Below are 14,710 nucleotides of genomic sequence, written 5' to 3'. Positions count from 1 at the left end.
GTCTGTGTATTGGTTTCGTGTTGTGTCTCAAGGTGCAACCGGAGCACAAAAGGACTCAAGAACTCTCAAAGGAATGATGTCGATCGAGGTTCAATGAGGGTGAGAATCATAAAGCTAAAACTTTAAAACTTTAAAACTAAGGTGGGTTGAAAAGATATTCCTGCATCTGGAAATGTTCCATATTTGCTCACGTTGCAGCCACAAAGTCCAATGAAATGAGAAAGCAATTGTTGAGAGAATACCATAACTAGTGTGTTTAAAGTTTGTCTCAAGCTATGTAAGAGATACAGCCAACATGCAAGGACAGATGTTCAGTATCATGATGTTATTCTTCATTACCTGCTGGGAAGATGCTCAGAATTGATGGAAAAATGGATTTAAAAGACTTAAAAAGACTCTGTACTGATACAGATATCTGTATCAGAATAAAAGCGGCTGAATAGAAATGCACGCCACACTTCTCAGGTTCTTTGAGAAAGCTAAAAAAAGGTCTAATTTTCCTTTTTTGTGTGTGTTAGTTTTTGCAGCAACGTTTGTGGCATTTCAAAAATGTGGAAAAGTTCAAACGATGTGAACACTTCTGTTAGGACCTGTGAGTGCTTCAGGCTTTCATATGTGTTTTTATTCTGCTTTGGGATTGTTATGATGCATAGCAGATTGTAATATGAAACTTGTTCACACAGCGAACCGTAAGGGCCTGTCATCTGCCACTGGAGCGAAGGGTGGAGACTTGTGAGGCGTGTCGACCGAGGGGCAAATGAAGAGCGCGGAGGAGTGAACACCTCAGAGCGCACCAGCGCGCGACCAGGTCTGGGCATGAAAACAAGCTGGCGTGAAAATAAAGTGATTTCCAATTAAAAGTGATTTTGTGTGCATGTTTCATTTTCAGTTGACAAGTACTGTGAACTGAAATGGACTGCTGAGCTGAGGGAAGTTTTACTTATTTGCGCAACAGGTTCTCCCTCATCCAGATCCGATCCATGCAGGAGGAAGAAGCATGTTGTCAAGGTTTCGGTCATTTGGCGTCCAGCAGGAGATCGACTCATGGGATGTGGCGGTTGCAGAGTCAGGCTTAACTTTGGAAAGGTGCTCTCCAAGGTCTCCGTGTTCCTCACCATGGTCCTAATCTTCACTTATTTCTTTTACTGTCTCGCTGGACTTTGCGATTCGGCTCCGAGGACTTTATACAGCCAACAAGGTGCAGACGGGGGCTATGACAACGTGGACGACCGCAGCCAGGTGCAGGTGGACCTCCGGCCGCCTCCGCCTCACCACTCCGGCGCGCAGCGGCAGCTCCACAGGCGGTCAGACTCTTCGGACGCGTTGCAGGTGGACGAGCAGGGCAGCGAGAAGGAGACAAACAGCATCCCCGTTTCCAACACCTACGGGACTAAAAAGCTTCCAAATGCCATTATCATCGGGGTGAAGAAAGGAGGAACCCGCGCCCTGCTGGAGTTTTTGCGCATCCATCCGGACGTGAGGGCGTTTGGCGCAGAGCCACATTTCTTCGACAGGTTCTATGAAAGAGGGCTGGAGTGGTACAGGTAGGCTCGCATCTAAATTTCATGGAAACACAACTGTTACAGTTGCTTTAAACTATTACATTAAATAAAAAGCAGGAAACAAAAGTGTTAACCAAGTGATAAAGAAGGCTCAGTAGACAGAAATTAACCTTGTTCCAATGGAAGAAGTCTCATTTGCTCATATAAACTATCTTAAAAATTATGTCACTCAAAAAAAGGTCAAAAGCACTGTGCATGCTTTTACAAAAAAAAAGTATAAGCATAAGGAAATGCTACAGATTAAACACATGCCAAGCTGCCAACCTATGATTACAGTACACAAAGTGTGTTGAAAATATTAATGAAATAAACAAACAACCAAAAAATATTAAATATCATAATCTGTGCAATCAATCAACAAACCAGATTATTCTAAGAAACTGAAAATTTGTTCAAATTCATTTTTTTGAGAACCAAACAGTCCAGTTTTGGATGATTTTTCACTAACTGGCAGTTCCTCCTGTTTGTTTGTGTCTCTGGCTTGTTAAATCTCTGGTTTCCTTGTTTGCTCTTTTTGCCTGTAATTTCTATCAGACATTTCTCATTTTTCCTCTCATCAACTTGCCTTCTTCCCTTCCAGTTGCGCACAGTTTCCAATCAGCCACCTGCTTCTTGTTCAGCAATCAAGTCTCCGGCACAAATATTTGCGTTTATGCCACCAGCCTGTTTCCTCGTGCTCTCCTACTTTTGATTTTATTTTGAGTCGCTGCTGTGTTTTAGTTCTTGGGTTTACTTAATTTTATGTAAAACCTTTGACCTTCACCTGCCTGCCTCCTGCATTTTGGGTCCCAATTTACAATTTTATGACAAGTAGCTTCAAAATCTAGATTGGGCTTAAAGGTGCTTTCCAAACAAATAAGCATAGGTGCTGAATTATAAACTGAAAAAGAAATTATCTTCTGAAAATGTGTAGAAGAGATGGTTGTGGCAATTTGTACTCAGAAGACTGCTTAGTTCTGTGTAAAAGGATGGAGTTTAAATCCTACTATTGATCCACAATACCTCAAAGCAGGAATTAAGGTTTGAAAATAAACACAAAATGTTAACCCATAGGGACCACCATCCTGTTAAAAGCTGAGCCCCCTGCACATATGTACTGATGTGTACTGTCAATAAATGAGCCAGAACACAGAAAGACTGATGTACTCAGATCAGCTTCACCCAGTATGATCCATGTGTGCTGCACTGTAGATCAAAGGGTCCCCGGGGCACCAGAGGAGCTGTTCATCATCTTGACGCCCATTTATAAACCATTTACAACCCACACTTCCACCTGTCATCCTGTGTTTGCTCTGGTTGTCCTCCGCATAGGAAACCAACTATGATCACCCTGCAATGTCAACAAAAGGTCTAAGTTGGATGTTATCTTCAGCTTTTGCAGATGTGATGATTTGATTACAGTGCGTGATTTTGGGGGGTTTCTAATTAGCTTCTGCTGTAGTGGCAGCAGCTGATTATGGATTGACCTGTTTGACCAAAACAGCAATTTATATCTGGGTTCAATTAAGGCTCTGAAGAGGGTTTTAGCTCACGATGAAGCTGATCCTGATCATGTCCAGATGTTCTGCAGGCTTCTGAACCTGGTCCCAACTGAGCTCTCATCAGGCTGACAGAACAATAGTATTGTGAGACCTCTGAGCTAGAAAGGTGCCATGAGGAGAGGTGAAGGTTATGACAGGATGAGGAGCATTAACAAACACAGATTTCAGAGGTTTCTCAGATGTAATTCCACCCCGACTTGCCATAAACTCCTCACTCTGCCTTAACGGAGCATATTTGGCCACATGGAAACAGTTTCACCGCTAATAATTTTAACATGTTGAAAGATTTCTGTTCCTCGTCTGTCTCTTTATGCACCGTATGAATTTTTGCCATTCCCTCCCCCCTATCCTACATTTTTACACATAGGTTTCCTCCTGTTTCTAATTACCACATTTGCATCCCAGCTTTCACACATTCTTTTCACATCTTTTACCTCCTCTCTTACTCACCCCCCTGTCTGATGCGCTTCATCCTGATTCCACCTTGCTTCACTGTATTCCTCTCTGACAAAGTTCCTATGTGTGAATCCCTGTGGCAGATCTGATGCTGCTTATATTATGTGTTTTTGTGGGTTTAAATGACCCTCTCTGGTTCTGTAATCCCTTTAATTTTACTGTTTTGATGCCCCTCTAAAAACAATACCTCCACGGGCTATAAAATAGATTTGCCATACAGTAAAATCTGCAAAACAGTACAAAGCAGATAAAATATGGTTGAGGAAAAATATAAGCTATTTGATTTTCTTATAACTCACATGTAAGATCTGCATTAGAGGTGAAGTATGCCACAGAAGGAGTAAAAACAAAAAAACTTGGTTTATTAGTGAAACTTTGGACGCTTGTATTTCTTCAGATATGGGTTTGCAAGATATAATTTAAAAATAAATCTTTAGCTGTCATTATATGTTATATATTGTTGAGATGTGTTTGCAGTCATCTGCAGTGATACCATGTGTGTAAACAATACCGGTTAACGGTGTGTGTATATCAATGACTTACACATATAATATGGCTTATCTATTTGAACAACTAAGCTTTTCACAAAGACTCTAAGACAGACAATTGAAGTCTTTATTCTTAATTGTGGATGCAGAGAAAGTGTTTTAATCTTTTTTTGTGTGTGGTTTTCAGAAATGTTTGGTCTTTGCATGTTCAGATAGTGATTTGGAAAAGTTTTCTTCCATTTACATTTTCTACACTTTGTCATGCAACAACCGCAAACTTCAATTTCTCCAATTGAGATTTATCCAACAGGCTGATGGAAGGTTTAAAGCATATAATGCATGATGGAAACAAACGAAAGCAAACTTTTCAGTATTTTCTACCAATGGTATCTGACAGGTGCATGCATTTTGTATTTAGCCCAGCTGTGATAAGGAGGCAGAGGTTACTATTGCCTTGTATTACTAACAGTAACTGGCCTCGTTATTGTGTACAACAACTGGAAAATCCTGTTTTTCTGACTTGCAGCTAAAACACTGCGGCAGTATCACGTCTTTCAGAGCCTCTCAAAGATTTTCACTGAGGATTAAATGACTCGTACAACGTATTTGGAGATGCTAAAGATTTGTTATATAACCAAACCTTTCTTTAAACATCTGGAAAAACAAACAAACACTTTATTTATGATAGCACAAAGAGTCTGCTACCATGTGTCCTGAATGGAAAAAAATAATTAAAATGACATATGAGTTTAACAGATGGGTGGAATTTGTAAGCTGTCACAATATGAAAGTTTGATGTCAGTTGTTGAAAGTATCAAAGTGAGCTGCAGTGGTGAAGACACGTCATAGATTCTTCTGTACCCTTCAGCAACTGTGTTAGACCCATTCATAAATGTTTTCTCTTGCTTTCATCTTTTTTTGTGATACATGTCTGTATTTCCTTTCCAGTCTCTTGTTTGCATGCGGGCGCTTAACTCATTACTGGAACAGAAAAGCCACAAACATTGCATTTAAAACGAGGCGAAGGTTTAAAGAGTTTGTGATTGTCGTATAGCTTACATATGGGAGTTGTCAGCCATTACAGACAGCTAAAAACCCACAGCTTTTCATGAGACAATGGCATTCTGTGTTTTGTCTTGGCGTATGAAATACTTTAATTTCTCATAAAAGCAGAGTTGTTTTTGAAATTTATTTTAGGTGAAATCTACCAAGAAGCCAAGTTCATTTTTTAAAAGCAACTTTCGATTTTTGAGGGGACATGTTTAGCTGTTTGGAAAACTTGTTTTAACTAAAGTAAAATCAGTAAAATCGGATGATTACAGTCAGTCCCACAGTCTTAAACGTTACAGGCTTAACATCTCAGGCTGTAACCAATCAGATGTTGTTAAAAGATAGTGTAAATCATTTAAGTCAGGACCTGTGAAGGCTGCCAGAAATGCTGTACAAGCCCACTCTAATACTGTATTACTTTTCCAACTGCGTTTTAAACTACTCGATTAAATAATTTTATTTTAAAAAATTGGTAAACCCAACAGAGAAAAAACTGAAACAACACAAGATATGATTATGAATCTGTTATATCAAAGAAAGATCAGCTTTTTCTTTCATGCTTGGAAAAACACCCAAACAAAAATTGTATGTCGATCTCTCTCACATACCTTCTTCTAACCAGGAGGTCAAGTTCAACTAATCATCGAGCCAATCTTCATTTTTGACAGCAGTGGTTTTGGAGGTGGACTTTTATGGTCATGGGGCAACATTTTCCCAAGTGAGGGCAATTTTACCAATGGCTCCTTCAACATTAAGCTCTAAGGTCATTAGCAACGGAGGTTCTGTGTCCCTGATTGGCGTAGCAGACCAGGAAGTGGCTTCCACAGTGTATAGCTGTAATGTGCTTTAATGATGGTGGGTTTTGACCGTAGTTGGGTTTAGGTGGTGTTATAAGGTTTGGGGAAAAGCCCACACTCAAACCCCAGATGGGGTGAATTATTATAATTTAAGGCACATTGTGGTTCATTTTGGGGTGCTTGTAAAAAAATTGGAATAGTTTCATTAGGTCGTTTTAGGTCTGTGAGAAAAATAGTCAAAGAAATGATGGTTCTGTTCCAGCGGATGCCGCAGATGCTTGGTAGCCATGTTCGGTGGCACTGCAGTTTCCAGTGAAGGTAGGATGGGCCAAGAAAAAAGCTCAAAACAATGACACAGTCAAGAGTAGCTTGGTTAGAAATCCTACAGATATGAGTTTCATCATCTCCTAACTTTTTTCACCAGATGTATATCAGAGTAAACCCAGACATCAAATTTCAATGTCAAACCAATTTTTTCACTCTTCCAAGCCTTTACCTTTGTCTTAGCCCAGTCCTACCAGTTAGTCCCACCATGCATGCACCTGCGGGACAGTCTGTATCATCACCATCACTCCAGTTAACTTCAGTGTTGATGGTTCGGTAAAGCTTAAACAGTCCGGGATTCACACTGTGTGTACTATATTGGAAAATCATCCAACAACCCAGCCAGTCCTGAGGGGTTTAATCCGTAAGCATATTAGAATTACTTTTTACATAAATACATTCCTACTAAATACAAAGTTTCCCCATCATCTGCAGTAGTTTGCAATGTTTGGAATCTTGCTGGCATTTGCCAACTTGCGTCACAAACAAAATCACCTGACTAGAAACTAAAATGAAATTCTAACTTTATGATCACATTAAGGAAAAATATTCACCAAAGTTACATTTTTCCCCTGGAGAGGATATGAATGTCTGAGCACTGCAGAATACTCAAAGTAAACTTCATGCTCTTTAATTGAATACAAGAGAATAAACATCCAGATTAAACCTCAGGGGACTGTGATACCTACATTCAATGGCAATCAATTTAATTGTATTTCTGTTCAGATCAAAATGGTGGACCCACTTATACTATCATATTTATAGTTTAAAGATTGGCTATTGATGTAGTTTGCCAGGTTTTCTGCACTGCTTGCAGATTTTCCTGGATAATTGCTAAACTTCTAAAACTTGTCTCTGCCTTAAAGACATTGACATTTTTGCTTTAAAATAATACTTTTACTTGAGGATTTGTAAATTATTGCCTCATCTCTTCACTACATTGCTAAATTACAAGCTCTGAAAAGTCAATATTACCATGTGGAGTTAGTTGGATTTGTTTCTTAGACTTTTCATGATACTCCACTTTAAATTTGTGTTTTAATAACTTGTTTATCAGCCCTGAGGCTGAAGTGATTCATTGTTCTCCTTACCCACCGTCAGCCACTATGCTAACAAATAAAACTCAGCTTTAGTGCAGTCATTCACTAAAGTATTTAAAGTTAGACTGATGTCATTATCATTTATATTGCATTTATATTTTGAGTGCAACAGCTACATACATTATTGAACTTCTCTGGAAAGTCGAAAAACTCCTAATTATAATGGACGGTACTTGTCTTTTCCCAGACATCAACAAGCCTAAAGTACCAACATGCATTACTCCTTTCCTTTCTAAATGGCCACTTCAAGTAGTTTCTGTGAAACTTCAGCACTTGGGTTTTCTCAATTGGAGGTTAGCTTTTCACTTAGTGCATTAATGCATTATTAATCGTGAGGGTAAGCATCTTCTAATGCCTGTGGTATGAGCTAGTGACAATATTATTACTCGCCGTCAACGTCCTGGGACGTAATCATCCACCATAATGAGATTCATATTCAGCTTATAGCATCAGGTAAACATGTTCATACTTCTTGAACGTTTCTATCACTTTACACTTTACAGCCACGAACTTGAAAGTATTTCATGTGGCTTTTATGTGACAAACATAAAAGCCACATTTATAATTGTGAAAGGGGAGGAAAACTCCACATGATGTTCAAATGTCTTTTACACTGTGACATCTGAAATGTGTGGCAGGCTTTTGCATTTTTGTAGAACCATCTTGTATTGTTTCATAAAATCTATTTGTGCTTTAAACTTCACCACTACTTTCTCCCTGGCCTGTCCACTGTCTTCGTGATGCAAGTTTATTTATTAACTAGGTGACTCTTAAAGACAGACCATTGAAACTAGTTTTCTTTAGAGGAATATAAGTAAAGGGAGTCGAATACAAATGCATGTCAGACTTTTCCGACTTTTGAATTTCATCTTTTTTGGGGAAAATAAATGAAAATCGTGTTTTATCTTCCTTCCACTTCACAATGATGTGCTACTTTGTGTTTGACTATCAAACAAAATCAGAAACAAAATGCATAGAAGCTTGTGGTTGGAAGTGTGAAAACACACCAGAACTATGAATGCCTTTGCAAGCCACTGTAAAAGAAATAAGTGGGCTAATTCTGTAAAAAAAAAGTCTTTGTTTTTAGTTTTTTTGAACAGGGTGTTTTTTTTCCCTTTTAACCTGTACATTATGCTGGAAAAACTGCTGACATAAGCTAATCGGTGACTAACTGTGACCAGAATGGATGAAGAATCACCGAAAGTCTAAGAGGAGGAACAGACAACCACATTTAAAAAAAATGTTAGAATAATTTTTGTTTCGAAACCACACTGTCACTTCACTTCCAGTATTTATTTGGCCTCCTCCTCTTTCATCGTCAGAGGTGATGACAAACAGTATTTCATTTAAATATGGAAGTTCCCACTCATCCTGTTCGGCAGTCCATGGCCTTAAGGCTTCCTCTGTCACACTTTGAGCACAACAACTCTGCTGAGAAATGTTTCCCTCACATTGTGTTTTGGGGGTCTTTTAGTTTTATTGCCTTGATTTTCCACCAGCTTTTTTAATTGGGTCCCTGCTATGAAAACATCTTGGATGAAAAGATGCTGATTGTAACAAAACTCTTTTGCAGCAAAACAACAACAACAAAAACAATGCAGTTTTTAAATAAATGGTCCAGGAAATGACGTAATAAGGCCTGAAGTTACCAACCTGTTTTTGATTGAGAAAAGGACATGGTAGATTTAGATTTTTAATGGCCTTGTTTCCTCTGATCACACACAGTTGATGTGCAGCATGCCTTTTGCTAAGGTGCTGCAGGGGTGTAAGCTGCCCCGTAATCTGAGGGGCAGGAAGTCTGTTGGCCACATCCTTGCAGAAATCATTTCTACTCTTTTCTTTTTTTTTTTTTTCATCGAATTGTGCGATCCAGACTGCTTCCAGTATCAGCTTTGTAATCAGCTCTGTGGCACTTCGGGGAGGAAAAAGCGTTACATCCTTTTAACAGCAGGGAGTTCCAGACTCGTATAGTTTGTCAGCAACGTTTTTTTGATGGACTAAATAGAAAACATATTTGCTCCCCAAGCCTCACGTTTAGGCACAAAACTAAGACGTAGCAGTTTATTGGGGGTTACACAAGAATTTTGATTTGCACCTGATAAATAGGATTTCAAATGAATCATCCTTGACAGATTTACAGTACTCCTTGTCGCCATGTGCAGACAGATTTATGACAGAAGTTGCTACTTATTGATTCTGGGTTAATGAGGCTGATTGATCAATAGGGGGAGAGGGACAGGGGTAAAAGCCACAACTCATTAACTATGCATGAGTATGGAAAGAAAACTAATCGTCATTATCCAAAGTGTCACTCAGCTGAAGGAGTGAAGGACAAACCCAAGCCCACGCATGACGAATCAGAGGGCAGACGCTAATTCACTTATCATTAAACACCGTTACCTCTGTGCCCACGTGTGTGCAAAGTGAAAACCACACGCATTGCAAGCACTGAGCACAATCTGTCACACAGAGACAGACGTATTGATCAGACCCAGATAAACAGAGTAAGGAGGCAGAGGATAGCCTCGTGCAATTGGATAGTGATCACTTAATGGTCTTTTATTAAGGGCATTGTAATGGGCTGAGATGGCTCACCTTGAAGTAAACACAAATGACTTAAAACTTTTTTAAAAAGTCCTCCATCCAGAATATATTAGGATTGACAGGATATCCAACCCTCTGTGGAACAATAAAGGCTATTTCTATTCTATTTGTTTAGCAATAAGTCCCGCAAGAATGTATTCACCTTCATCCGTCTCTGCAACCCACATAAAGTTTTATTTGTGTTCCCTCTTTAAGCTGCATCAGTTGGTGTTTATTACAAGCTATAAGTAAATTTAGTGCCCTGTAAAACTTCCCTGAGATGTCTTGAAGCTTACATCTGAGCAAAAGAAGATAAAGTCCTCTCGAACGCTAATGTGAATATTAAGTGAGGGCACTCCCTTTAGAGGAGCATCAGCAAATTTGATCAGTGAGGAATAAATGCAACATTTTCTAGAAATAACTGTTTTTCAACCAATTCACTGGTACTATTGCTGGTGACCTTTATTCAGGTCTTGTTCTGACATGTTACAAGGTTTGTTTACATATCGATACAATAAAACACAGCTTAATAAAATCTCAGTTTATCACCACTAAAAAGGCAGTTTTCCTGTGGATGGGAGACTCAATGTGGCTGAAAAAGTCTGTTTCAGAAAAGCATCCATGTCAGAATGGACTGGACCTTAAGCGTCTTTGTAAATCCTCTCTAAGTAATGATAAACTCATTTGATGCCATATTTCAAGTGATAAAATCAAGTGAATTCCCTCCGATAGTTGAAACTCTCAATCCATATATTTGTCTGTGGATTTGCTTGATCCACCTCTTTTCTGAGATTTTCAAGATGTTTGCTTTTCACATTCATGAAGTTACACTCATGTTCTCATTATTCATCCTGACTAATGCTGCTTTTGACTAAATGATCCCAACTGAGGCTTTAGACCACTGACATCTATCTGCTTCAGTCAGCAACTTAAAAACCATAAGTAATATGTTTAAGTGATATCACCCAGAGCTAAAGCGAAACAGATATTTCTCTCAAGAGCTCAAAAGGTGAAGATTATTTCTTTAATTACTTATCTTCCTGATGCCAACTTATGAAAAGAAGCTGCAGTATTAATGCAATGCAGAGTTTTTTTTGTTTTGTTTTGTTTTTCACAAATCATCAAATCAGTCCTTGATCGTGAAAAGTCTCACAGGGAAAATAAATTCCCCTCAAAACTTATCTACATTTCTGAACGACCTCTTATTATGGCCATTTGGACTCAATTGAGGCTTCCAATGTGAAACAAATAAAGCCCAAATGCTCCCTTACTTGTTTATTTTATAGGAAACCACATGAATGCTCTCCGTTTCCAGTAACACAATAAGATGTATGCAGCCAAAATGGCCAATAGACAGCTCCTCCTGCGTTTTAATCATTGCTCATCGCCTGTTTCTCAGGCAAACCGACTCGCTTCTGAAATCTTAGTCTGCCACAAGTCTGGCTCACACAGCTCTCCTGTCAATCACGAGCACATCTGAGACCTGAATGGTGCCCACAATGCCGGTTTGATAGATGGACTAGAAATCAAACCACAGAAGAAGAAACAATGTGCTCAAACGATACCAGACATATGTTGTTTGTGAGCTACCCATAAAACAAAAATAAATAGATAAATCGGTTTATTGTTCTACAGACGCAGATTACTTTACATAACTAAGAACATATCACAGTATTTGTATTGGTCTATTGTGCACAGTGTTTTTCTCCCCCTCACAGCCATATGTTTAACACACTAGCTGAGCTCAGCAGCTGGACAGCCCGGTCACACTTCCTGCAGACATATTGGACTCTTTAAATGCGTGGAGGAACAGGCAGGGGAGGCGAGGTTGAAACAGGGTGGGCGCTTTGCTCTTGCAGGAAGAAGAGGGGGTGGAAATCTGTAGGAAATTGCTGTTAAGTGGTTCTTGAGGTTTTTGTGGTTTTAGACTCATCAGACCCCAAGTGAGCGGATGGTCCTGCTCTGCAGACCTTCAAGTGAGGTTTCGAAGGGGCTGCAAACAATAACACGGTCTTGGATCCAAAGCTTTAATCATACATGAATTGAGGTGATTTAATGAAAGAAGGGTTACGGCTACTAAAATAAGTGTGTGATTAACCTGGCAAGTTTGGCTGTAGCTTCACTCCTTCAGGTATAAGAGTTTGAAAGCACATTCCTACCCTTTGAACTTTTTCACTTTTTTTTTTTTTTTTTTTTTTTTACATGTATTTATGAGGGGTTTTATAAGACAAAAAATCTCAACATAATGAACCATTCTGAAGTGGACGGAAAAGAGACACATTGTTTTCCAATATTGTTATAAATAAATCAGAAAAAGTGTGGTGTGCTGTATTTGTCACAAGACATCTTATTTTTCAGCAGAGACATGAAAGTTGGTCAGAATTGATGTAGGAAATAGTGTCAAAATCTGTCAAAGATTTGAGACTAGTCTGGGAGTTTAATGACTAAATATTTCGCCTTAATCTTGTGTTAGAATGGTCTAGTCCAAGTCCACATGGCATAGGCATAGATTCCTATGCCATGTCACAACAAAATAAGAAAAAATATAAGAAGTTGACATGAAGGATGTTAGGCTCATTGAAGAAACATTCTGACGAGTGAATGCGTTGAATCAAAATACCTAACTGGACATTTCTTCTTGTCATCTAGAAACCTGATGCCCCGGACTCTGGACGGCCAGATCACCATGGAGAAGACACCAAGCTACTTTGTAACCAAGGAGGCATCCAGTCGTGTTTGCACAATGAACTGCCACACCAAGCTCATCGTTGTAGTGAGGGACCCGGTAACACGTGCTGTATCCGACTACACCCAGACACTCACCAAGAACCCGGGACTACCATCCTTCCAGAGCCTCGCTTTAAAGAACTCCTCCACAGGACCGGTAGACTCCACTTGGAGCGCCGTGCGCATCGGCCTCTACGCCAAACATCTGGAGAACTGGCTCCAGTATTTCCCCCTGTCTCACTTTCTGTTTGTCAGCGGTGAGCGACTCGTGTCCGATCCTGCCGGGGAAATGGGACGGGTTCAGGACTTTCTGGGCCTGAAAAGAGTCATTTCAGATAAACATTTCTACTTCAACCAGACTAAAGGTTTTCCCTGCTTGAAGAAGCCGGAGGGGAGCAGCAGGCCTCGCTGCCTCGGGAAGTCAAAGGGCCGACCTCACCCCCAGATCCCGTCCGAGGTTCTGCAAAGACTCAGGGACTTCTACAGACCGTTCAACCAGCGTTTCTATCAGATGAGTGGACAAGACTTTGGCTGGGACTGATGAACGACGATCAAGCCTGCCTTAAGAAAAGCCTCTTGATGTTTCTTTAAAGTTTTGGAAATCTAAGATTCTCAGGGAGGGGTAAAGGCAAAGATCTTTTTGCCTGTAAATGCAACCTGACATGCAACACTCATAAACTGCAATAGTTTGTAGAGGTGGAGCTGAGATGGACCCAGTGCTGCTAAAATGCAAATATACACATTGAGGACTTGAAACCACTGTCATTTGGTTTGAAGGTTTCATTTTCTTTCTTTTTTCTTATCTCGTTCTTTGTTTATAAGATGGCATCATATTTATAGTTTATGTTGTTATGAATAACATGTTTTTATAAAAAAAATAAACCTTTTATTTATTACCATGTACTTGTTATTACATGGCAAAGAAAGACATAAAATGGCTTAACTGACAGGACATTGGGAATAATGTCATACTACAGCAATGCTTTGACACTTTTATTTTTTTGTTCTGTTTTCTGTTTCACCCAAAACAAGACAATCAGATTATTTGCTACACACTGCAAAAAATTTGTATTAATTGCAGTTGAAATACAGTTTATACCTCAAATGTAAATATCCAATTAAATCTACACATACAGATGTTGTATTAGTGTTTATTGTGATTTTTTTTTTCTCAATTTCATGAGTTTCACAGAGAACCAGGTTTATCTGTTCATCACAAATGGTTATGTAGTCATTAACTATTACAAAAAAAAAAAAAAAAAACATCGGTCAACATCTGCAAACGTCTCCATCTGCCAAAATTGTAGTGGTATACTTAAGATGTGAACTTGAACTACCATTCAGATTCTTTACTGTCTCCAAAGAAGGATTTAGAGGAACAGTAAAGATCAGAATGAATTTTTTTCTTTTAGATGTTAGTGGATTGAAAAGAATGAGAAAATAGAGCAGCATATCAGATTTAGTTAAATGCCCAATCAACAAAGGGGAATTACCTGAGTACTGAGTGTAGGTGTCATTGTGAAATAAACCACTGCCAGCATAAAAGTGCGCTTTGATGCGAACAAGGCTGAAAAGGGCCACATTGAAGGTAACTGCAGCTGGATTTTAAAACAAAGAATAAAAGCTTTTTTTGCTCCATGTAGACAAATAAAACCTTGCGTTTGAATGCGGTTGAGTGATTAAGCAGCAAGTTGGAAAGAAAACACACACAAAAACCAGAGAAAATTTTTATCTAACATTTAGCAAAAAAAAGAAGTCTAATTATTTGATTTGGACTTTTTTTAAATATAAAATTCAGTCATATAAACAATTCCTTTCTGTTTTAACATTATTCCGAGCTAGTTTTGCTTCATGTGGAATTGCACATTGTTTATTCTGTGAACGATTGATTTGTTGTTAATAATCTGATCAAGTAAGTGTACATCTATCCATCCGTCATCTATACTCGCCTTGAGTTTTGAAGTGCTGGTGTTGATGGTGAAGTCCAGGAGAGAACCAGGATATAAATGGTTCATTTTACAAGTATGTTTTGCTTTGGTCTTTCACAAAGCAAATACAAACAAAAACACATTTTTGCTCATG

The 14,710-nt window shown here is 39.0% G+C and overlaps 1 protein-coding gene across 1 annotated transcript; it reads left to right on the top strand.

Annotated features, from left to right (window-relative positions):
• Positions 1–800: 800 nt before the first annotated feature.
• Positions 801–13,770, top strand: LOC129363730 (heparan sulfate glucosamine 3-O-sulfotransferase 6-like). Its single transcript, XM_055035997.1, has 2 exons — positions 801–1,544; positions 12,551–13,770. Exons 1-2 carry the CDS (start codon positions 1,045–1,047, stop codon positions 13,167–13,169), a joined length of 1,119 nt encoding a protein of 372 aa, XP_054891972.1. The 5' UTR covers positions 801–1,044; the 3' UTR covers positions 13,170–13,770.
• Positions 13,771–14,710: the final 940 nt, after the last annotated feature.

This window comes from Poeciliopsis prolifica, unplaced genomic scaffold, assembly GCF_027474105.1.
Source record: "Poeciliopsis prolifica strain line A6 unplaced genomic scaffold, Auburn_PproV2 SCAFFOLD010, whole genome shotgun sequence".
Taxonomy (NCBI): domain Eukaryota; kingdom Metazoa; phylum Chordata; class Actinopteri; order Cyprinodontiformes; family Poeciliidae; genus Poeciliopsis; species Poeciliopsis prolifica.
This window is presented reverse-complemented; position numbering and strand designations above follow the sequence as displayed.

What these genes read in the sequence shown, in the direction of transcription:
- LOC129363730 (XM_055035997.1), top strand. Translation starts at nt 1,045, where the DNA reads ATGGGATGTGGCGGTTGCAGAGTCAGGCTTAACTTTGGAAAGGTGCTC. An exon ending in AGAGGGCTGGAGTGGTACAG is followed by an intron (nt 1,545 to 12,550) that starts GTAGGCTCGCAT and finishes CTTGTCATCTAG; the next exon opens with AAACCTGATGCCCCGGACTC.